Raw genomic sequence first — 27,679 nt, 5'->3', positions numbered from 1 at the left:
AAAAAATGTACATTTTGTGCTTTTATACACCATCTTCAATCCATACACCCCTGTCTGCCCATCTAGACAAGCAAAAGGCACTATCAGTGTTCAAGGGCCTGGAGGGCTATATTTGACCCTGGTTCCTGAGGTTCCTCACTCCTGCCTTATAGCAAAGCTTCAGGAGTCACCACCTGCCAAGGTCCTTACCTCAACAGAGCGCCCACTGTCAACCCCTGGACAGTGTCAACCCCAGTGGCAGGCTTTGGGCTCCCAAATTTCTGTGGTACTCTGTGAAAGCTAAAATTTGGCGCAGTCCCCGCCTCTCATGCTCTGCTCTATAGCATTGTTTTGGCACTTCCTACAGCGTGGTGCCCAGTGCAACCACACTAGTTGCACTACCCTAAAACTGCCTCTGCCCTGGAGCCCTCCCCCCTCCCCCGTCACTCCTTGCTCACCTGCCCCCTTGAAGTGTGTGTGGCACAAGGAGGAGAAGCAGCTGGCTTGGGCCTATAAGAAGGGTGGTTGAAGGCAATTGCACAGCCGGCTCCCCACTGATTCCCCATGGATATGCAACAGTGTGGCTTTTCTACCCAACTATGTGTAAGGACCACTGATTCTACAATGATTCTATTTTAGAGATCATTTAATTTCCCAGCCAGCAGCTCAGATTTCCCTTCTATATTCAGAATTTGATGTAAAGGAGCAAAAAAAAAAAAAACCTGGCACGGTTCATTTTGTTGAAGTTTTATGGGCTGGCAACACAGCACAGCAACCATTTTGCCTAACGTTAATAGAACGTTCACTGAGATTTTGCATCACAGCCCTCAAATGGGTTCCAAATTGTCAAATAAGGAAAATATTGCCGTGTGCTCTTTACTCTTGCCTGCCTGTTCAATGGGCAAACATTTTCACATCCAGGCTTCCGGTGAAATGCATTCAACTCACAGCAGTTGCTCTGGTGTTTGATACAGCAGGCCGCATTAAAAGATGATCAGGCTTCAATTTTTGAGGATGCTGCAGATCATTTAGCAAGGACTTTGGTCCTCTGAGCAAACATCTGTGGGAAGAGCTAAGAGGTCATAAAGTGGCACAATGATGAATTCAGCCTTGTGGAAATCCTGAGAGATAACTCCTTAATCCTCTCATTCCAGGCTTTTTGTCATCCTTGGGAAAAGCAGAAGGGACAGTCACATGAAATTGCTTTATATAGACCAGACCATAGGTAGGGAAACTAAGGCCCGGGGGCTGGATCCGGCGCAATCGCCTTCTAAATTTGGCCTGCAGACGGTCCGAGAATCAGCATGTTTTCACACGAGCAGAATGTGTCCTTTTATTGTAAATGCATCTGTGGGTTATTTGTGGGGCCTGCCTAGTTTTTACATGAGTAGAATGTGTGCTTTTATTTAAAATGCATCTCTGGCTTATTTGTGGGGCATAGGAATTCGTTCAATTTCCCCCCCAAATATAGCCCAGCCCCCCACAAGGTCTGAGGGACAGTGGACTGGCCCCCTGCTGAAAAAGTTTGCTGACCCCTGGATCAGACCATTGCTCCATCTAATCCTGTATAGTCTACTCTGACAGGCAGCAGTTCTATAAGATCTCAGGTGTAAGCCCTCCTCAAGTGCTTTTGCCTGGCCAAAATATGTCCTTGAAATGTGACAACGCACCTTGCTTACTTGGATGGATAGAGGTGTAGGTGGATAGATGGAGGTGTGTATAAATCTCTGGCTTGTGCATGCCTGGAATGTAACCTCCTGTACAAAGGTAAAGAGTCACATCTGTTGCTCTGCCTACTTTTGCATCTAGCCATGCCTAGCACTGGAATGCACCCCGCCAAAGGATGCCTTTGAGAGAATGTGGCCCTTGAGCTGAAGGTCACCCACCCCTGTACTAAACCATGGTCTACTGTGACATGCAAATACAGCCAGCATGTCCACACTACAAATGTACATCAGTTGAATACAAGTTTTGAAAAATCCTAGGAACTTTAGCTCAAGCCAAGGTAGGTACAAATAATTCTGCTGGGCAAATCTGCACCCAGCCCTTACACACAATAACAAATCCAGCCTAAAATCCTGGAGAGCAGCTGCCAGTCAGTGCATACAGTACTGAGTTAGATGGGCCAGTGGGTTTGATTCAGTGCAAGGCGACTACCTATGCTCCTAAGGCAGCAGTGAACATGCCAGCACTGGTGAGGAACTGAAGCAAAACTTAGCACACTAACTAGATGTCATGTCAGTACACAGGCCAATACCAGCAACAATAGTCTATTCCTCAAAAAAAAAAAAAAGGCAGAGTTGGAAGCCCTATGTTCATATTCTTACTATCTTTTTTCCACACACCAAAACCATAATGATTTTCAAAGGGTAGGTAGCTCAAAGTTTTTTCACATTTAAGAGAACCATTTTTTGAATAAAGAATAACACATTGAAACCACTATAGTTTGGTGCCTGCTATGATGGCAAAACAGATATGCAGACTATGGTAAATGCAGACACTGAAAATTATCTTCAGACTATTATAAACGTTCCATCGTTGCCAACTCCTGTCTTAATGATAGAGGCTGTCTCGATGGTGTCTCAGAGATTCACCCCGTAGTAGAGTGGAGAATCAGAGAACCAGCAGACAAGAGACTGCATCTGTAATTCAGTTATCATGTATAAGTGGATTATGGCAGAGAGAGGGAGATGCCTTGGATCTGTGAACAGAGGGACCCCTCTGCTGGCTTTAAGAAATATTACAAGTGGCCTTGAGGGGAATGAGGGGCTAAACCAAATCTGACACCAAATAAATTAGCCACTTTTGGACCAGGTCACATATACGGTGTGTTCATTTTAACAAGAAAACAAGTGAGAGTACTTGAATCCCCTCCCACATCACCTCTCAAGACTCAGTTACTCTCCTCTAGTCCAACTCTGATTGGAACAGGAAACAGGGCTGGATGAAAAATAACTGAGGAGGTAAGGAAAGTTCACTTCCACTCACATTAGAGTAATTGTTAGACCCATGTGTAGGGGGCAGGGAGTGGAATGGATTGAAGCAGCCAGAACAGAGCAGTACAAACTTCAACATTTTGTAACAGGTTCTATTTGTGTGGGTACAATGAGTAAGCAGAAGTCTGGGAGGGGTTGCAAGAGGACTGCCTTTTATCTCCAAAGTAGCCTTTTTCAAGAAAAAGAGGTGCCGGAACTCACCATGAATACCTCCCTTGTTCTCTTAGAATGGCAATGGCGCCCACCTGAGAGGTGCCGGAACTGAGTTCCAGTGAGTTCTCCCTGCTCTAAACTCATATTCATGTTTAGGAAGTTACAAATTATGCAAACTATTTTTAACCACATTTCTTAAACACAGGGAAAATTGAATACTAACATTAATGGCTTTGTCACTTCTACTTTTCTGTAGCTGAGCCTCTTCTAGTTCCTTTACCAATGTCTCTTTCTCAAGATTCAAATCATGCAACTCTTGTTCCGTCTTCTTAACTTTCCTTTGAAGATTATGGTTCTCTAGATCTTTGGTCAGGTTTTCAGAACGCAAATCCGCCAGGAGACTTTCTTTTTCCATCAAGAGAGTCTGAGGATCTTCAACACCCTAGAAAAAAAGCAGTGACTTCAGTTAGCACAAGTCATGCAACATAGAAGACAACTTTCTCTTTTATTTTCATGCCTTTCACAGCTCTACATCAACATAGTTTTCATGTCACAAATGCAAGACAAGCCCAGTTGCCCAAACTGTTTTGCGAAAGAGCCTAGCCACAAATATTCTCCAAATGAAGCTTGTAGAACAGACATTCAGGAACATATTAAGACTTCTAAAGGCAGGTTTATTATTAGCTGCTTGCCTAGGGCAAGTAATTTTAGCATCAGGCAAGTTTCTACTATACAACAAAAACTTGCAGATGGGCTTTCTGTTTATGTCTAGCCTCACAACTGTGAGCTATTAGGCTAAGGAAAAGGAGAAGATGATCTATTTAGAATTAACAAAACCTACTCTCTTCCAGCTTCTTTAGTTCTATGGAGAAAACTGTGGATGGCACACTCTTAAGCCACTCAACAGTCACACCAAACTGGTTGACATGTTGAGGCTGCTGCAGTAACAGCGGCAAGAATTTTGGTGGCTCAAAAATGGAAACAGGAAGAAATCCCGACGAAAGAAAAATGGAGAATGAAGTTGATGGAATACGCAGAACTAGACAAGCTTACGGGGAAAATTCGGAACCGGCGAGACCAGAGATTTACCAAGGACTGGAATAAATTTACAGAGTATATTAAGAATATATGTGAAGCTCAATTAACATTTGTAGGTTTTCAAGAAGCTCTGTAATAATAATGGAAAGAAATATTGTTTTATAATAATTGTTAAGATTAATTTGGTAAAAAAAAAAATACAGATGCAAGAAATGTGAACAATTGTGAAAATATGAAAATTTCCAGAAAGGCTGAAGGAAGTCTGAAAGTGGAAAGATTAGAATTGGATGTATAATTCAAATGGAATGTTTTTCTTTTATTGTTAAATTTGAAAATATTATAAATAATTATTATTTTTTAAAAAAAAGACATGTTGAGGCTGTACTACTTCAGACAGGGTTCGCATAGCTGAACAGTGCTCCATAAATTAAAAAATGCTGCACATAGAAAACTGAGTGGTATTCAATGCTACTTGTACCCAGAGTAGACCAACTGAATGACATCACTAACAATAGGTTCACTAATTTAAATGGACATACTTTGAGTATAACCGAGTTGCATACAGCCCTATATATGTCAAGGGCGGAGAATTCCAGGGCTGCCTTTCCTCAAATGTGCTAGCTTTCTGCATGCAGGGAATATTTTTATGGGGAGGCATTCTATCATACGAGCCCACCACCTCTCATCTGCATTCTGAAGTGGTACACCCCACACAGAGATTGGCTACCACAGAGAAATATAGAAGCCATGGATTCTTCCTAAAAACATTTTGCTTACAATCCACAAAAGCACAGTTAGATGTCTACCTAGGGAGGTTATCAAGACCCACTGCTGAGGGACCCAACTGGGCCCCTGATGGGTAATCCAGGAAATGATTCTGCCCTGGTCTATCAAAAGAAAGCACATTAGCCAGCAGTGACGGATAGGCAAAAAACCAGTCAGAGCTTCTAGCAACAGTGACTTAACAGATCTATCTATTAACTAATCTTACCAATTCCAAAGGCCCATCAGCAATAAATAGCCCATCGGCAAAAAATAAAAGCCCATCAGCAATAAATATATTTCACGGGGGACTTCAACTTCCCCAATATCTGTTGGGACTCAAACTCTGCCAAGTCTGTAAGGTCTGACAAATGCCTCTATGGCCTTGCTAACCATTTCATTTCCCAGAAAGTGGAAAAACTAACAAGGGGATCATCTATCTTGGACCTGGTCCTAACCAATAGGGAGGAACTGATCGATGAAGTGGAAGTGCTCGGAAACTTGGGAGGAAGTGATCATGTTCTCCTGGGTTTCAGGATACATAGGCAAGGGAAAACTGAGAGTAGTCGGATACACACTCTGGACTTTAAGGAGGCCAGTTTCAAAAAGCTGAAGGAGCTACTGAGTGTGTTCCCATGGTTAGAAATACTCAAAGAGAAGGGAGTCCAAGAAGGATGGGAGTTTCTTAAAGGAGAAAAATTGAAGGCCCAAATGCAAGAAAGAAAAGTGGGAGGCATCTAAGGAAACCAGTGTGGCTGCATAAGGGTCTTACAGATGAGCTGAGAGTTAAGAAGGGGATGTATAAGAAATAGAAGAAAGGGTAAATCACAAAGGAGGAGTATACAGGAGTAGCCAACAGCTGCAGGGGGAACATCAGGCTGGCTACAGCTCAAAATGAGCTCAGGGTTGCAAGAGAGGTTAGAAATAATAAAAAAAAGGTTTATTTGGCTATGTCCAAAGTAAGAGGAAGAACAAGCAAGTGATAGGTCCTCTGCATAGGGAAGATGGAGAAATGCTATTGAGTGAAAGAGAGAAGGCAGAACTATTCAACACCTACTTTGCCTCTGTCTTCAGTGATGCCCAACCTGGTGATAACAGAATAGATGATGAAAGGAGGGAACACAAAATAGGAAAAGAGGTAGTAAGGGAACACCTAGCTACTTTAAATGAATTCAAATCTCCAGGGCCTGATGAGCTGCATCCAAGGGAACTAAAGGAGCTTGCAGGTGTAATTTCAGATCCTTTGCCTATTCCTTGGTGTGTGGAGTGCCTCAGGGTACGATTCTCTCCCCGATGCTTTTTAACATCTTTATGCGCCCCCTCGCCCAGCTTGTCCGGAGTTTTGGGCTGGGTTGCCATCAGTATGCTGATGACACCCAACTCTATCTGTTGATGGATGGCCATCCTGACTCGGCCCCAGACACACTGAAATATTTTTAGAATGTGTGATTATTTGACTGTTTGATTATTTGATTGTTGTTAGCCGCCCTGAGCCCGGCTTCGGCTGGGGAGGGCGGGATATAAATAAAATTATTTTTTATTATTATTATTATTATTATTATTATTATTATTATTATTATTATTATCTCTGCGAATTCTTGCAGAATAGGTCAGGTCCCTAAAGACTGGATGTGGGCAAATATTGTCCCCATCTTCAAAAAGAGGGGAAAGGAAACACAGATAATGGCTGACCAGTGAGCTTGACAGCAATACCAGGGAAGGTCCTAGAACAGATAATTCAACAGTTGGTCTGTGAACATTTAGAAAGGATGCTGTGATTGCATGGGTTTCTCAGAAATAAGTTATTATTTTGATAGAATTACAAACTTAGTGGATCAGGGAAATACTGTGGACACAGTGTATCTTGATTTCAGTAAGGCTTTTGACAAAGTCCCCCATCATATTCTCACAAGGAAGCTGGTAAAATGTGGGTTGGACGAGGTAACTGTTAGGTGTATTTGTAGCTGGTTGACTGAACCCAGAGTACTCATTAATGGTTCATCATCCTGGAAAAGAGTAACAGAAGAGGTTCCACAGGGTTCTGTCCTGGGTCCATTGTTGTTTAACATCTTTATAAATGAGTTGGATGAAGGAATTGAGGGGATGCTCATCAAATTTGCAGATGACACCAAACTGGAAGGGGTAGCTAATGCCACAGAAAACAGAATCAGAATTCAGAATGACTGTAACAGATTGGAGAACTGGGTACAAGCTAGAAAAATGAATCTCAATAAAGACAAATGTAAGTTTCTGCACTTAGGCAGGAAGAAACAGATGCACCAATATAGGATGTGTGACCTGGCTTACCAGCAGTACATGTGAAAAGGACCTGGGAGTCTTGGTGGACCACAATCTTAACATGAGTCAACAGTGTGATGCAGCAGGGAAGAAAAGTTAACACTATTCTAGGCTGAACAATAGAAGTATAGTGTCCAGATCAAGGGAAGTAATAGTACCACTCTATTCTGCCTTGGTCAGACCACACCTGGAACACTGTGTCCTATTCTGTACACCACAATTTAAGAAGGATATTGACAAGTTGGAACGTGTGCAGAGGAGGGCAATCAAGATGATCAAAGGTATGGAAACTAAGTCTTCCAAGGAGCTCTTGAAAGAGCTGGGTATGTTTAGCCTGGAAAAGAGGAGACTAGGAGATATGATTTTTGTTGTTGTTCAGTCATTTAGTCGTGTCTGACTCTTCATGACCCCCTGCACCAGAGATATGATAGCCATCTTCAAATATCTTAAGGGCTGTCACATGGAAGAGGGAGCAAGCTTGTTTTTTCCTGCTTTGCAGGGTAGGACTGAAGGCACTGGCTTCAAGTTACAAGAAAGGAGATTCTGACTAAACATTCAAAAAACCTTTCTGACGGTAAGAACTGTTTGGCAGTGGAACAGACTCCCACAAGAGGTGGTGGACTCCCCTTCCTTGGAAGTTTTTTTAACAGAGGTTGGATAGCCATATGTAATGGGTGCTTTAACTGAGATTTCTACATTGCAGGGGGTTGGACCAGATGACTCTTGGGTCCCTTCTCTGATTCTAGTCTCTGATTATGCCTGGAAATACAGGGTGGAGGAACAGAAGTATCCATAATAATCCTTATTGTCTCACCTTGAATTTCCGCATCTGAATTTTCTGGGTGGCTTCAGCCAATGATGTGTTTAAATCTTCAATTTCAGAGCAAAGTTTTTCATTCTGAACGAAAGAACACAGAAAGGGGTGAAATCTCATGGATGTGAAAGACACACAAGAGCCAAGAGACGGCAAGAACAAAAGCACCACCACAACCATATGAAAAAAGAATGTCAGCATTTCCCAGGAATGTTCTTTTTTCTTCAGAGAGAGAGGACAGGGCAATGAGGAGTCTCTCCCACCCACTTCCAGAAGTTGGGCTGGTACCAATCTTTGCTCTGCCCTCCCCATACACACTTGCACACCCCTCTCTGTTATCCATCCATGCAAGCAAAAGGCATGATCAGAGCTTAAGGACACATTCCAGCCCAGCAAATACATCCGAGGTGCAAAGCAGAGATAGTAAGGGGCCATGTCTGGGAGATTCCTGAGAGTCAGAAAGAAAGGCTTGGAGGGCCTCATTTAACCTCCAGGCCAAGGTTTCCCATCCCTGGCCTATAACCAACAAATGGAGGAGTCAAAGCCTTTGCCTAAGAAAGAAGAAACAACCTGGAAAGAAAAAGGTCAACCCTGGGTTCAAACTAACACTAGGGAACCCAACCATCATTTGACTACTGTAGGAGATTGTGGGAGCACAGTGCAGGGTTCTTGGCTCAGGGATTTGCACCCAAGCCACAGACAGATGAGAGTAGGATATTTCCAAAAAGAGCCAAATTGTCTTCTCCATCCCTCTTTGCTTTCCAGTTTCACCTCGGAAACCTCAAGACTGCCATTTCTCATGAGATCTGGGAACATGCTTCTGCTGCCTGGAAGTGAGACTGGCACACCTTGGATTTCATAATTTGTGCCAGGTGGGGCAGAGCCTCCACTGCAACAGGGATGGGGAAACCTGATCCTGTCCCATTACCATGCCTCTTTTTGATGCTTTCCCCCTGCTTGGCTCTGCAGTTGTGCCCACAGAAGCACAACTCAAAACACATGACACCCTGGATGGTTGAGGATGCCCTCAATCTACAGCAGGGGCCAGCAACCTAAAGCCCATGGGCCACAAGCGGCCCACAGGGGTTGTTTAACCGGCCCATGAGCTGCCCCCAAACTGAGCCGCCCGCACGGCAAGGAAATCGCGTCTGCGCAGACACAGACACCGGAAATCATGCCTGCGCAAATGCAGACGCCAGAAATCGCAGGCGCGCGCACTCACAATCCTGCCCATGGAGGGATCTCTGCTAGAGTGAACCGGCCCAGGCGAGGTTAACCTTGCCGACCCCTGGTGTACAGGAATGAGTGGAGTGTTCCCAGTATTTGCCAATATTACTCTCTATATTTCAGGGGAGGAAGACCAAAATCCAACAGCTATAAGAATACAACTTCCCCGTGCAGAATACTATATTAGCTTCCACCTTAAACCCAAGCATATATCAGCAATGATGGCTAAGTAGAACCTCCATCTTCAGAAGCAGCAAACAACTAAATACCAGCAGCTTCAGTACAACCATGGCAATGGGCTATTCCTTTTGCATCTTACTTTTGGACTTCTTGGAGGCATCTGTGAGATACTACACTAGAAACTCTAATCCAGCAGAGTTTTTCTATCTCTAGATCATGGGTGGGGGCCAACCATGGGCTCCAGACCTCTTTACCTGGCCCTCAAATCTCTCACTGGGTCAAACTTCACAAACCCTGCTTTGCACACAAAGTATTTTTACCTGGACTAAATGTGTTTTTGACCTCCAATTAGGGCTGGCTGATTATCAGCTTTTCAACATCGTAATGTATCACCAGCCAAACATCGTGATATAGTGATACATTGGAATGTTGAAAAGCAGAGGGAGGAACAAGTTGTATCAGGCCCAGGCCTTGGCGGGAGCAACGAGTTTCACATTGGCGCCTTGCGAGGCCGGGGCCAGTGCAGTTCATTCCTCTGTGCACATGGGCACCTGGTGCTCCGAGGGAGAAAATGAGCTGCATCAGCTCTGGCACCTCACAGCTTGTTCCTCCCTCAGTTTGAGGGCCTGAGCGTGATGGAGCCTTCACCCAGCAGTATATCGCAGGTGAAGGCACCACCATTCCTGAGTCAGGAGCAGCCGCAGATTCACCCATGATATACCGCTGGGTGAAGGCAACATCACACTCTGGCCCTGAAACTGGTCCTGGGCGATGTATTGATACATTGATATTGCCACTTGTTTTCCTGGATGGGGGAATAGAGGGGGTGGGGCCTACTTGTTAAAGGGAAAATATACATCCATTGTTTCATCCGCTTTTGCCCCTGGCCTGCTCAGCAGTGGCATGTTGCTCTCAGAAAGTTGCCCAGAAGGTAATGTGGCTCTCGGACTGAAAAATGTTCCCTTCTCTTGCTCTAAGTAGGTATTCTTAACCCTCAAGACTTCCTAGAATGTCCACCCTGCCCTTCCCTCAATCTCTTACTATCAAGCATAGCTTGAATACATTTTTATCAGAATAACATAATCCATGTACCTCCTTTTCTTTCACTTTTACAGCAAGGACTAATCCCTGGATAGTTTTGTCTCGTTTCAAAGCATTTATCTTTTCGACAGAAAGCTCCATCTCTCGTTCATGAAGTTCCTTCTGGAGTGACTGAGGATTAAAAGTAAATGCATACAGTTATCCTTTTTTCAAGACACACATTTTCTATATTAAGAATAATTTCTCAGGCATCAAGCAAGAGCACAGCTCCTCACTCAGGGCAACTGCAATCTGGACCACATAAGCTTTGCCACAAGCCTGTTGAGATAGGAAATCTCTACCTGGGCTGGGCCACTTCACGCTATGGCGGGCGAGGTAGGGGGGTTCTGTAGCTGAATGTTCCTCCACTCGGAAATCTCTGTATTCAGAAAACTAATGTGTAAGGGAGATGGCAAGGTTAGAACCCTCGCTGAGAAGCTTGTTTTCTAAGTGCATAGAATTTTGGATACACAGCAGCATTCTCTCATGTGAGTTCCCACCTCCTGCCTGAAGTGGCACAATATAGATGCAGGTTGGCCACCATAAGAACTAGGCCTGAAGCTTTCCTGGCAAAGGTGCCCTATCTTGCATATATGCTGCTTACCTAATATTTTGTCAAGCACAAAAGGAGCAATCCTTAACATTTATAATGTGGTTAAAGCAACTCTAGCCTATTATCCTACCTTTTAAGGCTGAAATACAACACAGCCAAAGTGGGATTTCACAGAACTGTCCAGGGCAGAAGGTGCGGGGGGGGGGGCAGTAGGATTGCTGTGCCATCCTGGAGCTGACACTGCAACTGGGCCCAGTGCCACTGCATGACAACAGTGAGACTGACTTGGGATCCAACAGATTCTGAATCGGCTCAGTCCCACAACGCCTCCAGAATGCTTCACTGCATTCCACAATGTTGTGGCATGTTTGCTGGAGGGAAGATAAGCATCTCACTGATGGAGTGATGAGAGGCCAGATTAGCTGTGAGAACTGAACAGATGGTTAGTGGTGCAAGACAGATAAAAGGTGGAGGCTTTTTCCATGTGCTTCTCCACATGGCAAGACCCCAGGCCTGTGGAGATGGCTTGGGTGGCTTTAGAAAGGCGAGTGAGAGGTCTATCAATGTCTACTAGCCAAAAAAGCTAAACAGAAGCTCTGTTTTCAAAGGCAGTACACCAGGCAACCACCCTGCTTGTGGGCTTCCCAGCCACTGTGGGAGACAGGACGCTGAACTAAACAGACTCTTCATCCAAGCTCTTTTCACACAGCACATTAAGTGTGAAATATGCTGCCACAGGATGTAGCACCGGCCAACAATTCAGATGGTTTGAAAAGAGAATAAGAAACTGATAGAGGGACAATAAAGCTATTGGGCTACTAGTCATGGCAGTTGCATGATAGCTCCAGGATCAGAGGCAATGTGCCTCTGTATACCAGCTACTGGAGAACCACAGTAGAGAAGGGGGAGGGCCAGAGTGTCCCCAAAGGTATCTGGTTACCCACTGTGTTTATGATGAATATTAAGAAGGCACTTTCACTGTAGAGTTTTTTGCACCTCCTAAAAACTTGCTTCTTTAAGCAAGCCTACTCAGACATGCATGTCTGACATGCATGTAACTTGACTTTACAATGTATGCTGTAAAAGGGACGTGGGTGGAACTGTGGCCTAAACCAGAGCCTAGGACTTGCCGATCACAAGGTCGGCAGTTCAAATCCCTGCGACGGGGTGAGCTCCTGTTGCTCAGTCCCTGCTCCTGCCCACCTAGCAGTTCGAAAGCATGTCAAAGCGCAAGCTGATAAATAGGTACTGCTCCGGCGGGAATGTAAATGGTGTTTCCGTGCGCTGCTCTGGTTTGCCAGAAGCGGCTTAGTCATGCTGGCCACATGACCCGGAAAGCTGTCTGTGGACAAACACCGGCTCCCTCGGCCTATAGAGCAAGATGAGCATGCAATGCCAGAGTTGTCCACGACTGGACCTAACAGTCAGGGGTACCTTTGCCTTTACCTTTAAAAACTTGCTTCTTTAAGCAAGCCTACTCAGATGTGCATATCTGACATGTAACTTTACAATGTATGCTGCTAAAACTGATTATTTTATTTTGAAGACTATCACATTGAAAGCAGGTGTTAAAAGAAGGTTACCGGTAGCTTTTAATTTATATTAAACAACTTAAGAGGTTTTGATGATTAAGTGCTATATAATAAATCATGATATAAAAATTAAAATAAATAAAACAATACTTATTTCTACTATTTATTTTCTGTTGTTCTGCAAGCAAGGTGGCTGATGGTCAAGTGAAAACCAGTGTGTAACAGATGTAAGATTAAAAGGAAGAAGGCATGTGGAAAGGACATCAATGGAAAATATCCACTCCTCAGGCCTTCGATGCCACGGGCGCAACGGGTTTTTCCAAATGGTGCTCTACAGATTTGTGCTACCTAGCATCTAGGGTCCTGAGGCATGTTTTCATCTCCTAGAGGGTGGTATGCGTCCTCAACTGGACAATTTATTCTTTCTGGCTCTTCCAGGTGATGGAAGCAGAGGATTGATGAAGTCTCTGCAGGCAGCAGGGGGATAGTGGGACAGGACAGGATGGGACAGGGGACAGTGACAGAAAATGTCGGTTCTCCAAGCATTCCTGACTATGGGCCATGCTGGCTGGGGTAATTGAGAGTCCAATAAGCATCTGGAAGCCTGCAAGTTCTCCATCCTGACCAATGCCTGACAAAGCTTAACAACACACACTGCACTCCTTGCAAAACCTTTTAATATTGGAAGCTCTCTCCTTGGCTAAAAACTGTTTGGAAACAACATGAGCTTCAGCTCCTACTCATGGTAGAATAAAAGGACACTTGCAAAGGTTGTACTTCCCAATACACAACAACTAGAAAGGAAAGGGAAAATTCAAGACGTACTGCGATCTTTTTTTCCAAGTCATGTTTTGCATTGTAGAATTCTGTTCTGAGCGCCTAAAGGAATAAAATAATCCAGTTTTCACTCCAGTGTCAATTATTAGCTAGGTAGACAGCTATCAGGTTCTTTTATTTCCAATAAGAAAAAGCATTATATGTGTGAAATATACATAATTAAAATATGCATCCCAGGAGACCACAAGGATTAATATTTGAAAAATCTGGCTTTTGTGCACATGCATAGCTATGCTTCTCCATTTAACTCCCTATATTTGTTAGACAGGATGTCCACATGCATACACCCAAGTGTGAGAAGGAGAAGAGGGTAAGCTGAGAAGTGTTATAGCTACAATATACACCCCACCTTTGCAGAAAAATCAAGGGAGGTTGGAAATCACACTTTTTATGATGAGAGTGTTTTAATCATCTTACTGTTTTAAATCATGTAAGAGGCTGTAAGATCCTGGACAGAAAAGCAGGATAAGAGTAATTAAACCAAGTCAGAAGTGCCCCCTATGCGTCCATAAACCCAAACAAGGAGTGAGTATGCACACTTTCCTCATGAAACTAGGGAATTATTATGACATATTTACACAACTATTCCTCTAAGGACCTTATGTGATTGTTCACACACACACACACACACACACCCCTATTTTTTCCTTACAACTCAGGAAAGGAAGTTAGGCTGATAGGATAGTGACTGACCCAAGGTCACTTGGTGAATTTCAGGGCTGAGTGGGGATTTGAATCCAATGCTCCGAGGTCCTGTTCTAACATTCAAACCAATATACCACCTGGTTCTGTGGCAGCAGAATGAATTATGCACAAAATAGCCCTTTTCAATAAAATAAAAACTATCATCAATATTTATAAACCTCTTTTCACCATAGAAGCCAAAAAGTAATTTACAGATCAACCAAAACAATATGGTACTTAAAATAAAAAGGGCAGGTGAAAATGTCAGTTCCATAAACAGGCATAAGTACAGCTTACTTAAGACACCTGCTGAAATAGGAAAGCCACTGTCAAGCACCTGAAGTTCAACAGTCAGGAGGCCTGTCTGATCTCAGCTGGGAGGCAGTGTCACAGAACTTGGCACACAATATTGAATGCATGGCTCCTGGTGGATACAAACCATATATCCAAGGACCACTAACAGAGCATCCCTCAAAGATATAAGGAATCAGAATGTCTGTGGGCCTTGGAGGCGGTGTATTTGTGTCAGCAACAAGTTTGCCTCTTGCTCAGCCAATACAAAGTGCCACCTTGCTCTGCCCAATCCCCTCTCCTGCCACCCACATCGAGTTTAGAGGCAAAAGAAAACTGAACTCCTCATTTGCATCAGAAGGGTCTATGTATGGGTTGGTTCAAAGATGACTCCTTTTGGACCCTATCTGACCCTCCAAATTAACCAGCTTTTCAGCAACATACAGTGGTACCTCGCAAGACGAATGCCGCGCAAGACGAAAGAGTTTTCCGTTTTTTGAGTCGTTTCTGCAAGACGAATTTCCCTATGGGCTTGCTTCGCAAGATGAAACGTCTTGCAAGTTCTTGCGAGTTTGTTTCCTTTTTCTTAAAGCCGCTAAGCCGCTAATAGCCGCTAAGCCGCTAATAGCCGTGCTTCGCAAGACGAAAAAACCGCAAGACGAAGAGACTTGCGGAACGGATTATCGTCTTGCGAGGCACCACTGTATGACTTTCGGAAACTACTAGCATTGCAATAGAAATGACCATAGAAGCAACAGGTACACCAGTGTGGTATAGTATTCAGAGCATTTGACTAGGACCTGGAAGACCAGGGTTCAAATCCATACCTGGTCATTAAGCTCACTTAAGTGACCTTGGACTAGTCACTGTCTCACAGTGTAACCCACCTCACAGCTTTGTTGTGGGGATAAAATGGGGAGGGAGAATATTACACAATATTGAGCACCTTGGAGGAAAGGTGGGATATAAATGCAATAATAACAATTAATTATCTACATTTCTGAAACTTGATGACCCATGCCTTCGAGAAAGAATTCATTAATTGTTTTACATTGCTAGAAGCCTGGACCAATAAGAACCAAATGAGAAGCAGTTGAGAAAGTGAGCAAAGTGGCTCATAGCCTGGTGGCTATTCCCTGTATGGTGTCCTGTTAAATAATAATAATAATAATAATAATAATAATAATAATAATAATAATAATAATAATTTATTTGTACCCCGCCCATCTGGCTGGGTTTCCCCAGCCACTCTGGGCGGCTTCCATAGAAACCAAAAATACACTAAAATATCACACATTAAAAACTTCCCTGAACAGGGCTGCCTTAAGATGTCTTCTGAATGTCAGGTAGTTGTTTATCGCTTTGACATCTGATGGGAGGGCGTTCCACAGGGCGGGCGCCACTACCGAGGAGGCCCTCTGCCTGGTTCCCTGTAGCTTTGCTTCTCGCAATGAGGGAACCGCCAGAAGGCCCTCGACTCTGGACCTCAGCGTCTGGGCAGAACGATGGCGGTGGAGACGCTCCTTCAGGTCTACTGGGCCGAGGCCGTTTAGGGCTTTAAAGGTTAACACCAGCACTTTGAATTGTGCTCAGAAACGTACTGGGAGCCAATGTAGGTCTTTCAAGACCGGTGTTATGTGGTCTCGGCGGCCGCCCCCAGTCACCAGTCTAGCTGCCACACACTGGATTAGTTGTAGTAAAGTATTTGTAAAATGTAAAGCATTTGACTAGGTCCTTGGAGCTCAGGGTTGAAATACCCACTCAGCCATGAAGCTCACAGGGTTATCTTGGGCCAATTGCCTTCTCTCAGCCCTGACTCACATGGTTGTTGTGAAAACAAAATGGGGAGGGGGAGATGCATGTGTAACACCTTGAGGCCTTGGAAAGAAGGTGGAACAGAAAGGTAAAGATAAAAACAAAATAAGGGGGAAAGCAAAGAGTATCTGCATAAAAAATTGCAAAAGTACAGTCTGTATCAACTCAGCTTACAGACTGCTCCTGTGCTCAGTGGAAGTCATGCTTTAGATAACTGTGGGAAAACAACAAGGGTGACAAACAGGGTCTTCTCAAGGGATGGCATTCCACCTTTCTACCCTATTGATAGTCCTCACCTCCAGCTCCTTCTCTTTCTCAAGCACTAAAGCACCAGGATGATCTTGGATTTTTTCTTCTGTCAAACTCTCCTCCAAAGATCTATTTCCAGACTCTGCTGCTTCCAAGCACTGGATTAAAGCTTCTTTATTTTTCAGAGAAAGACTCAGTTGCTCAATACACCTAAAATTACAGAAACAGAACCATGATGATGATGACATAGGCAGAGCAGAAGGGAAAGACATAAGATCCGATTGATACATCTAGTCAATGAATGGACTTACCACAACTTGTCCCCACAACAAGCCCAATGAAAATGAAACAAAAGCAAGAGGCATTAACAGAGTTCAAGGATATTCCAGTCAGGCAAAATCACTTGGAATATGAAGGAAGGTCAGTAAGGGGTGTAGTCAAGGGAGATCGGACCAATTTGACAAAATGAGTACTCATCTATAATAACAGCCTAACCTGTCCTTTTCTTCAAGCACTGTCATCACATCCAGATCCTTTGACTGCCTATTTGTAATCAAAGAAAGTTGCTGTTCGGCTGCAAGTCTTAGTACTCTCTCCTGCTCCGTCATTGCAAACGCTTTCTCTACTTCTTCCTTCGCCACCTTAAGATCCTGTGCTCAGAAAATAAGAGATGCATGATGAACCAACCATTCACAGCCAGTGAACTTTTGCAATACTTTCTCAAACAGTATTGACCCTCCTGGGCTAATTTGCCCAGCAAGGATCACCACTTGTGGTGGAATTTAATATGACATGCACTTTTCTGGACCACAATAGACTTAATCACATTCAAGAGGTAAAGCCCTGAGTAAGTTACAGCTACATACTTGCATGGGAAAGAGAACTATTCATAGGAGCTCAGAAGAAAATGAAATGCAGGAAAGTACAGAGGGTGATAATTACTTTGCAGCCATTCACCAAAAATAGTATTAGATAATATAGACATCCTGGTACAGGTCAGCCAATTAAGACATTTGTTGTGAGAAAATTCTCTTGATGTATTCCAATTCAACTGTTTAACATTGCAATCCACCTTTGATGTTCTTTTGTTCAAGGAGGACCACCTTAAAGACAGTTACTGACAGTCTTCAGAGGCTAAACTATTCCTCCACCAGCTTTTCTATCTGCGGGCAAATAGGGTCTCAGCCAGCATACCTGATGGAACTGGTAGTTAGCTGCCCCGGACACAGAATTGGCCTGTACCTCCATGAACAGCTGTGAATCCAAAATGACTCCCAGGCTGCGTACCTCGTCCTTCAGGGGCACAGTTACTCCATTCATGACCAGGGAATCCTCGACACCTGCTCACCCCATCTCCCCAAAACAGTACTTCTGTCTTATCCTGAGATTCAATCTCAATCCATTAGCTGCCATCCAACCTCCAGATACTCACACAGGACATTCAACGCATTCAGTGGTTCCAATTTAAAGGAAGTAGTGCTAGGTATCATCCACATACCCAGCCCAACCCCGCCCCCCCGATGATCTCTCCCTGCAGCTTCATATAATGATAGAAAATCAAGGGGGAGAGGACGGAGCCCTGAGATACCCCACAAATGAGCGCCCAGGGGTCTGAACACTCACCTACCAACACCACTTTCTGGACTCAAACACAGAGGAAGGAGGGGAACCACTACATAACAGTAACCCTCAGCTCCTAACCCCCCTAACATGGTCCAGAAAGGCACTAGGTCTGGGCGATATCTGGCTTTCAATAGTGTGATATATCAGCAGCTAAACATGATGATATATTGATATATCTCAATATCTGAAATAAGGCAGGAGCTACACAGAGGCGAACAGGACAATGTCTTGGCAACTGCTACTACTTAAGGGTCTAAAACTGTTAAATGATATTATCAATCACATCAATATGTGTGAGGCCTAGCCATAAATCATATTGTTATTTGCAATATATTGCCAGGTCAAATATTAGGAAACAGTTATCACGATGTGAAATTCAAACTAGTTTTGCCCTAAAGGACACCATGGTCAATAGTATCAAAAGTGACAGAGATCCAGCAGAACCAGGAAACAGCTTTCACCTCTGTCCTAGTCCACCCAAAATCATCGACAAGCACGACTAAGGTGGTTTCAGTCCCATGATGGGGGCTGAATCCCAACTGTAAGGTCTGCATCTTCATGTGCCTGGAGTTGCTCAGCGATCACCCACTCAATTATCTTTCCCAAGAATGGAAGAGTTGAGAGTGGGCAATAATTGGCCATAATGGCCAGGTCCAAAGATGGTTTTTTAAGAAGTGGCTTAAAACCACTTCTTTAATGGGGTCTGGAAAGACTCCCTCACAGAGAAAAGCATTCACCACCCCACAAAGCCGATTTCCCAGCCCTGCAAGATTCATAGCGTCCGAAAAACCAAATCCCTCTCCTCCAACCTTTTCAACATTACTGTAAAGTGCAACGGTGTGTGTGACTCAAATCAGGCATTCAGTAGCCTTGCCACCGCTGGTGCTCTGCTTCCCCTGCATGACTAATCATTGCAGTCAACAAGGGGTGTCACCTCAGCTGCGGTAATTGCCAGCTGACCCTATATGAATATCCCAGTTCACCTTGGCTCATGAAGCCCTGGCCTCAGGGTTGGACCATAAGTCAGTCTGAACAACCTGTCACCACAAGTAGCAGCAGCAGCCTTAGTACCTTGTTCCACTTGCCTTCTTTGAAATGCACCCCTGCACCCCTGACCTGCCTCTGGTACCTAAGAATGTTACTATGGCCTTGGCCCAGCCTCTTTAAACTTCAACCCAACCCCAACCTGTCCCAAGGGAGGGAAAAGACAGTTACATGTCCATTGTTCATCCTACCTCAGAGAGAGACTGAATTACCTGAGTTTTTTCTTACTTAGGAAAGTGAGGGCTTACTCTCAGTATTACTGAAAGACAAGTGCTCTCCTACAAGATCCAGCAAAGTATAATAGCAGAAATCATAAAACCACCTGCACGTGCACTATGAAAACATATTGCCTTGCCTCCTCTAAGTGGCTTATCTTGCACTTCAAGCTTTCTTCCACTTGCTGGACTTCCTTATGAGCCTCTTCCTTCAGACGCTTGATTTCAGCATCACCTTGAGCCAAGCTTTCCACTGCTTTACTGCAAAGAAAAAGCACAGATCCTTTTAGAAATTTAGGAGAAGATTGTCACCAGACTTCACTCACTACCTAATAAATCAGAATCAGCATTACTATAATGTTATTACCAATATCTCAGCCTAACCTACATTGCAACATTTTGGTGAGGATGAAATAGGAAGGGAATTATGTACATGATCCTGGGCTTCTTGGAGGAAGTTTACTTGGTTATTTTAAAGCATTTATAAACAGCTTATTTTTTAAAATCTCTAAGTGGTGTAAAATATAAAAACAAAACAATATTTAAAACAAAACAACAACATAAAACTGATAAAATAGCAATATAAAAACAAGCAAGGCAGGTATTATTCAGGGGATTCAAAAGCTGAAATAAAGATCTGTCCCTCCACCAGATGGTTTATTTCTTATATGTCTGTCTGGATTCCTGGTCACCAATGGTGATTTGTTCAGGAAAAGGCTGGCTCAAGGACAGAGATGACAAGATCCTATTGGCGAGAGAGGAAGATTTTTTGAATGTGGCACACAAGTTACTTACATGCAAAGAGATGTGCCAGCATATCAATGTTATTTCAAGAAACGTGATTCAACTATTTAACTGGCATTGCATAAAGAGAAAAAGTGTACCTCTTTAATAAGAGTGACTATCCCAGTACAAAAACCAAAATACTAGCCCTAATCTAGTGCTGCCATATTTTAAAGGGCAAAAAAAGAGGACGCATTTGCAGACTTTTAACTACAGATCGCTTTGATGACTTTCATTTTAAATACCCCCTACAATATGTAGGCTATAGAAGCTGTGATATATTGCTGGCAGCAATGTTCTTAACTTTCAACAAAATAATAATAATAATAATAATAATAATAATAATAATAATCTCCCTCTCCATGATCGTCTAGCTGACCTTTTAGTTCAGCCACAAGAGAAGGATTTATACAATATTTAGCTGGTTTAAGATGCTGTTCTGTTGTGATTCTGTGATGCAGACCAGCTTAGCCAGGTGTCTTAGATCGCAGTCTAATGCATTAGGAAAATTTTCTTGGGTTACTGTAAACAAAAAAAATAAATGGACATTTTGCCAAATTTTAAAAATCCGCCCAGACAGAAATTTTAATCCTGAAAATGAGAACCTGTCTGGGAAAAAGAGAACATATGACAACCAGACCTGAAAAAGATAGTGTGTCTTGGAAAAAAAGGCATATGGCAACCCTGCAGGCTAATCAAAGACTCCATCTGGAATGCAGACTGCACAGGGTAATCTCGGAATAGAAACCTGGGAGAAAGCAACTACTGCTAAAAGAGCATGACACTTTCAAAGGAGGGCTACTAGCAAAGGATGAAAAATGAAGATGACACTTACGAAGCCTTGATGAGCAATCGCTCTCGCTCCTGCAGTTCTCGTTTCAAGCTTTCCAATTCAACTTTGAGTTCAATGTTCTAGTAGAACAAGAGAAGAAAAATAGTAGCCACCTCAGCTCAGGAAACCTTGAGAGTCTCACCTTCCCGGCATCTCACCCACCACAATATCCAATTTACATTAAGTGACTGGGGAATGAAACATTTACATGACTTTATACCTCAAAACAGTCAAACAAAAACAGTGGATCTTCCAGATATGAATTTAATTCGTTCCAGGGGTTCGGGTGCACCCTGAAAATTTCGTAAGAAGAGGCCCTGCTTCTGCGCACATACACGGCGTGACAGAGTGCATCTGTGCATGTGCACACAACGAAACCCCAAAGTGTACAGTTCCGGGTTTGCCGCGTTCGCAACCCGAAAGTTACATTACCCAAAGGCAACGTAACCCAAGGGTCCACTGTACTCATCTGTTTAAAACAAGGGCAGGGAAACCTTTCTCAGCCCAAGGGCCACATTCTAAACAATGTTCCAGGGGGCAGATGCCAGTGTTTCATGGAGCCAGAGACAAAATCAGGTAGAGCAGAAAATGCATATTTAACCTTTATACAGTAAACTAGTTTTTATGCATTTTTACCAGGCAAAAGCGCTCATGGGGAGAATGGAACAGAGTTGGTAAGTGGCATGGCCTGGGAAGAATAGATAGTCTGGAGTGTTTTCAAAGGCCAGATAAAGAGGTCTAGAGGGCCACATTCAGTCTCCGGGTCTGAGATTCTCCATCCCTGGTTTAGGAGAGATGACTAAATGCAAATTTAACACAATTACATCCAATTCGTCTAGAGTTACTGTAAATGTACTCTGATGCTGGAAATTTGGCTACAACCTGTGAAGAGCTACCAGGACACAAAGCAGCAACCCAGAGATGCCCCAGATTTGATCATCTTGGTAGGCAGAAAAAGGTTCTCATGTACTAGAGGGACTCTTGTCTGTGCAGGCTGTCCTCAGCAGGCAGGGTAGTAATAGTAATAGTAATGACTTGCTATTCAGGCTAGGACTTTGTCTTGGCAATAACAATCTTTAATAGTACTGAGTTTGTTCTGAGTGCACAGTCCAGCATCAGTGGTCTCAAACTAGGCAACAGATATACAAATCCAGTATACCTCTGAATATCAACTGTGGGGAATAACTCTTGTGTTCATGCCTTCTTGCAGACTTCCTGGTAGCATCCAGTTGGCCCTGTGGGAACCAGGATCCAGGACAGGAAAGACCTTTGGCTTGGTCAAGGAGTGCTCTTCTTAAGATGGCAATTTCAACAAACTCATAAATTCTAAGGGGATACTAAAATACTCCCATTAAGAAAAGTGGGAGGAGAGCCAAGGACATATACAAATGTCAGAAGAGCCCTACTGGATAAGACCAAAGGCCCATCTGGTCCAGCACCCTAGTCATTGTGGGGATGACTGTGGGGAGCCCATATGAAACACAAAAAAGCAACAGCCCTTCCCTTGTATACATACAGAGAAGACTCAGACTGAAGATTTGAATTGATACAGTTCATTTAATTATACTTTACATTCAAACACTGTTCAAATATGTTCCAACATTGCAAAGAATTGTAATTTAAAACCATCTTGCTCCCCTGAGCCTCAGCAGTTGCGAGAGCTTAACCACAGTGAGAGCAATCCAAATCCATTCAAACCAATCTTCAGTATTTAGCTAAACTATCACCTCTGGTTGCTTAAGAATCCCACTAAGTAAATTACCGTATTTTTCGCCCTATAGGACGCACCGGCCCATAGGACGCACCTAGATTTGGGGGGGGGAATAAAGGGGAAAAAATATTTTCCCCCCCAAGTGCGGGGCTGGGGAAGCCCGGGTTTCCCCCTCCCCCAGCCCCTAGAACGGGACCCAGAGCCATGGGAGCTTGCAGGGCTGGGGGAGGGGGAAGCCCAAGTTTGCGGGACTAGCGACAGGGAGGAGCAGGCTTCTCCCCCCCCCCCCCGCGCCTTCTAACCAAGTCGGGGGACAGCGGGAAAGGCGCGCTGCGCCTCCCGCTGTCCCCCGAGTTTGTGGGGCTGGCGGTGGGGCTCTCCTGAAGCCTGGAGAGCAAGAGGGGTCGGTGCGTACTAACCCCTCTCGCTCTCCAGGCTTCAGCGAAAGCCTGCATTTCCCCATAGGACGCACACACATTTCCCCTTCATTTATGAGGGGGGAAAGTGCGTCCTATAGGACGAAAAATACGGTAGGTTCAAAGGCAGCCAATATCAACAGCTGTTGCCTTACAAGCATTCATCCATTTATTCACAGACATTGCTGTCTTATCTGCAGGTCTTCAATATTACTACTATTACATCTCCAAAATATATCTATCCCCTTGAACCTTATTTTCTAATACAAGGGTCACTCATTAAAGATTTCCCCTGACCCACTTCCAGTTATCGTAGGAGGATGACATTGCACATGTATAATGATACATCTCTCCATAGGCAACGTGGTAATTTGTAGCTCTGAACTACTAATAGTTTCTCTGCTACAGGTACTAACGTGGAGTAATGTCTGATAATGCAGAGTGGTCATCAGGTTCCTGTACTTGAAAGGGCACACACCATGGGAGACATTAGATGAGATGAAAGGGGACTTATGGGGAGGATGCCCCATCGTATGGCGTAGTCAAGAAATGGCATCATCAGTTCAAGTGTGGTTGGACTTTGGGGGAAACGGTTCCCATTCCTGGGCAACCAAAGTCTGTGATTGATGAAGATACCATCCAGCAAGTAGAGGCTGCCATTTTGGAGGATCACTGCATAACCATTTGCCAACTAGCTGCAGATGTCAAGATCAGTGTGGGCTCTGTAGAAAAAAATCATCCATGACCATTTGCACATGGGAAAGGTGTCTGCACAGTGGATTCACTGGCTGCTGATGCCTTCCCAGAAGAAGGAACGAGTCACATGCTCCCGGGCTCTTTTGGCCATGTGTCACGAAAACCATGATGACTTCTTCGCCAGACTAATTACTCAGGATGAAACATGAGTCCATCATTATGACCCAGAGACTAAATCCCAATCCAAACAATGAAAGCATGTATCCAACTGTCAGCCAGCAAGGTCATGCTCATGGTCTTTTGGGACCAGCGCGGAGTAGTGATGATGGATTTCCTGACAAAGGATACCATACTACTGCTGCAGAAATTGCTGAAGGCCATCAGAATTGAAAGGTGTGGTATGCTGACCAAAGGCGTCTGCCTCCTGCAGGGTTAACGCCCCAATTCATAACTCATATGTTGCTCAGACAGAAGCACGGTCCTGTGACTATGAAATCCTTCCTCACCCCTGTTATTCTCCCAACTTTGCACTCTGACTTCCACCTCTTTCCAACCATGAAGGTATTTTTGAAGGGCAAGCTTTTTCCAGACGATGAAATGCCGATTTCTGAGGACAAGTCATGGTTTCTTATGCAACCTGCCAACTTCTACAGATGAGGTCTCCACAGCTGCATAAAGCAATGGGAGAAATGTGTGACTCTTGCTGGTAGCTATGCAGAGAAGGACTAATAACTGTGCCCAGTTTCGTTTGTCTCAGTCCCCTCAGTCCTCAGGGGAAATCTTTAATGAGTGCCCCTCATATTTCCCAGGCTTAAGATACCATTGAAAGAAGGGGTCAGTTAACTTTTTCAACAGGGGGCCAGTCTACTGTCCCCCAGACCTTGGGGGCGGCGGACTACATTTTGAAAAATATAAATACCCTGCATGCCGGTCCCACAGCTGCTTCCAGACCTGGAGGAGGAATGCACTCTGCATGTGCTCAGGAGACATCTCAGCGCTAAGTATTGTTGACAAGCAGCAGCTACTACATCGGCCTGTCCCCGCAGAGCTCCCAGGCGGCGTGCACCATGCACTGTGGCCCATTGTCTGAGGCCAGGTCGGTGGGCAGGCTGCACATGCAGAACGCTGGGCAGGCAGCGCGCAGCTCACACTCCACCTGCTCGAGCGCAACCGCTGAGCGCGCCAGAAGCAGAACCAAGCCAGGCTCCAGGCGCGGGGCCAGCAAGCACGCCAAGCTCCGGCTAAAGCCCCGCGATGCACCCATGGACAGAGAGGCTGGCGGGCAGGAGGCAGGTCTGGTCCTACCCTTGCCCTAGAGTGCATATACCTACAGTCTGAGCCTTCCCCACTCACCATCTGGCCCAGCATCCACACACACAGGCACTTGTAGCTAAAGGGCTCCCTGCTCCAGAAGGAAACGAGCAGAGGCTAGAGAAAGAAAAGGCTCTCCCAAGGTGCCTGACAGCAGAAGAGGCCACCCCCAAAGGAGCTGAAAAATGTTACCTCCCACTCAGAAGATGGTGGGAGCTGTGTGGGACTAAAAAACCTTGTGTGTGTGTATCTGATAAATTATATTTTGATTAATCATAGGTAGAAATAGGGAAAAATCACAGGGACACAACATCATAAGGACACCAAATCATGGGATTAACACAGAAATCGTAGCTAAGAACAGTTAAAAATGCTAAACCTAAGCAGAAGTGAAGCCCAGCGTGTAGAGCAGGGTCGGCAAACTACAGTCAACGGGCCAGATCAAGCCTGCGAGGGTCTTTAACCTGGCCTGGCCACTGTCTGAGCTCCCTGGAAAAAAAGACAAAAAGAGGGAAGCCGCCACACATTCTCGCACGAAGTCCTCCTTCAGGAGGTGCAGGAGGAGGAAATGGAGGAGGCAGAGGTGCCGCTGGCGGGAAAAAGAGGCACCACCCAGGGCGGGGGGGGGGGCGAGAGATTTACAGGGGGAGGGGAAAGACAGAGGGTGGGGTGAGCAGGCAGGAGCTCTCCCCGCTGACTGCGTGGCAGTGATCTGGCCTCCACTGCCGGCAGGAGGGCCCCCCATCCCACCCCCGAAGCGCGGAAGAGGTGCCGGCAGCAGGAGGCCCAGCAGGCCACAATGCAGGAGAGGACCCCCTACCCAAACAATGACTATCATCAGTGCAGGTAAGAAAATAATAATAATTTTAAATGTTATCATCTACAATACTGTCTGGGCTACCTGGTGCTCTTGCATGGAATGTGTCCTTTTAAAATGCATCTGTGGGTTATTTGTGGGGCCTGCCCCACAAATTTGTGCATAGGAATTCGTTCATTCCCCCCCCAAAAAAAATAGTCCGGCCCCCCACAAGGTCTGAGGGACAGTGGACCGGCCTCCTGCTGAAAAGGTTTGCTGACCCCTGATGTAGAGAATGCTTGACCAGATTTTTAAACATACGGTAGAACTGGTAACTCATGTATTCTGAAGCAAATATGCTTAGGAACCTAGTTGGAGAGTATGTCTTGCCTTCCCATGTGTTCTCTGTTCTCATTTTAGTAAAGAGTTAGAAACACAGGAAGCTGCCTTATACCAAGTCAGACCAATAGGTCCACACTCACTGGCAGCAGCTCTCCAGGGTTTCAGGCAGGAGACATTCCCAGCTGAGGAATGTTGGTGATTGGACCTGGGACCTTCTGCATGCAAAGTGAGTCCTTGATCACTGAGCTATGGTGATACAGGTTTCAACATTAATATGCTTAGGTGGTTACAAACCACCTTTTATTACTTATTTGTTGTAAGCTGCCAAGACAACTATGTTATGGGGTGGCATGCAAAAGCCACAAATAAATCAATTTTAAAACTGAAGCTTCTTCTTGGATGCTGCCTGCCCATAGTGACAAAGAAATGTTTACAGTTCACCAGCAAACCAGAATCAGAACCATGGTTTGAGATGCATTCTGAGAAACATGACTTGTACTCCATTGTTACAAGTAATGCTCCACCTACATAGGCTGTTGCATTAGGACATTTAGTTTAGGATGCTGGGGCTGAGAGGATAAAAGCAGGCAAGCAGCTCGAAATTATGAATTGGCCATTCCTTGTCTGCAAGCTCAAACCATGATTTGGGTTCTGGTCTATGGTTAGCACAAACCAAGGTTTGATATGATATCTGAATTATGCCAGGCAAAACATCCACAAAACGAACAGTAGTTAGCAGCTGCAAAAATTGCACTCACTACAGGGAATCAGCAGCTGGATTTTTTGTTAAATAGGATATTATCTCTAGCATTCATTTGATCATTTCTCTGTATGGCCTTACAGAACAAAGAAGCAAAAGAAAATGCAAGCAAGAGAAGTAGACAGTTTATATTAACATGGATCATCTTTCTGCTGCAGTTTGATGTGCAAGGATTATAATGTAATTTCTGAAAGCCTTTGTTTTACTGATAAAAGTGTCAGACCGAACAAGCAATTTAAATTAAGTAGGAAGGAAGCTCTTTGATTAGAACTCCTAGTAATGAAATTGTTTTATTTTAGTACTGAAACAGCATCGTTTAAGAAGTAATCCTACACATCATACAAAGGTCATTCAAAACCCCTTATTACCGTACATCTCATAGCTGAAATATTACAAAGGCATGCTAACACCCGGGAATTTATGTTTAAGCAAATCCAGAACTAGAATGAGAATAACTGGCTTGCAAAAATAAAAGAACACACAGAGTGCAGTCCTGCACCTCTTTACTCAGAAATCCTGCTGTATCCAGAGGGGAATAATCCCCAAGCAAATGTATCAAGGACTGCAGACACGCTGTACAGGGGCTGAAGTAACCCAGCCACAACATGAGTGGCCATGGAGAATGGCTTTATTGAATCAGGCCATCAAAGAGTAGAAGTGGG

The 27,679-nt window shown here is 44.4% G+C and overlaps 1 protein-coding gene across 5 annotated transcripts in view; it reads right to left on the bottom strand.

Moving 5' to 3' along the window:
- Positions 1-27,679, bottom strand: part of CDK5RAP2 (CDK5 regulatory subunit associated protein 2) — a 154,468-nt gene that overhangs the window by 112,998 nt on the left and 13,791 nt on the right. For all 5 annotated transcript variants that reach the window (XM_081896270.1, XM_081896269.1, XM_081896266.1 and 2 more), the window contains exons 5-12: positions 20,989-21,065; positions 19,511-19,631; positions 16,984-17,138; positions 16,536-16,698; positions 13,438-13,491; positions 10,540-10,659; positions 8,041-8,124; positions 3,352-3,570 (exon numbers count right to left, since the gene is read on the bottom strand). In XM_081896270.1, the coding sequence (XP_081752396.1) occupies positions 3,352-3,570; positions 8,041-8,124; positions 10,540-10,659; positions 13,438-13,491; positions 16,536-16,698; positions 16,984-17,138; positions 19,511-19,631; positions 20,989-21,065 (993 nt within the window). The remainder of the gene's footprint in view (positions 1-3,351; positions 3,571-8,040; positions 8,125-10,539; positions 10,660-13,437; positions 13,492-16,535; positions 16,699-16,983; positions 17,139-19,510; positions 19,632-20,988; positions 21,066-27,679) is intronic.

This window comes from Podarcis melisellensis, assembly GCF_964234715.1.
Source record: "Podarcis melisellensis genome assembly, chromosome: Z".
NCBI lineage: Eukaryota > Metazoa > Chordata > Lepidosauria > Squamata > Lacertidae > Podarcis > Podarcis melisellensis.
The sequence above is the reverse complement of the archived record's forward strand: the minus strand, read 5'-3'. Positions and strand labels throughout refer to the sequence as shown.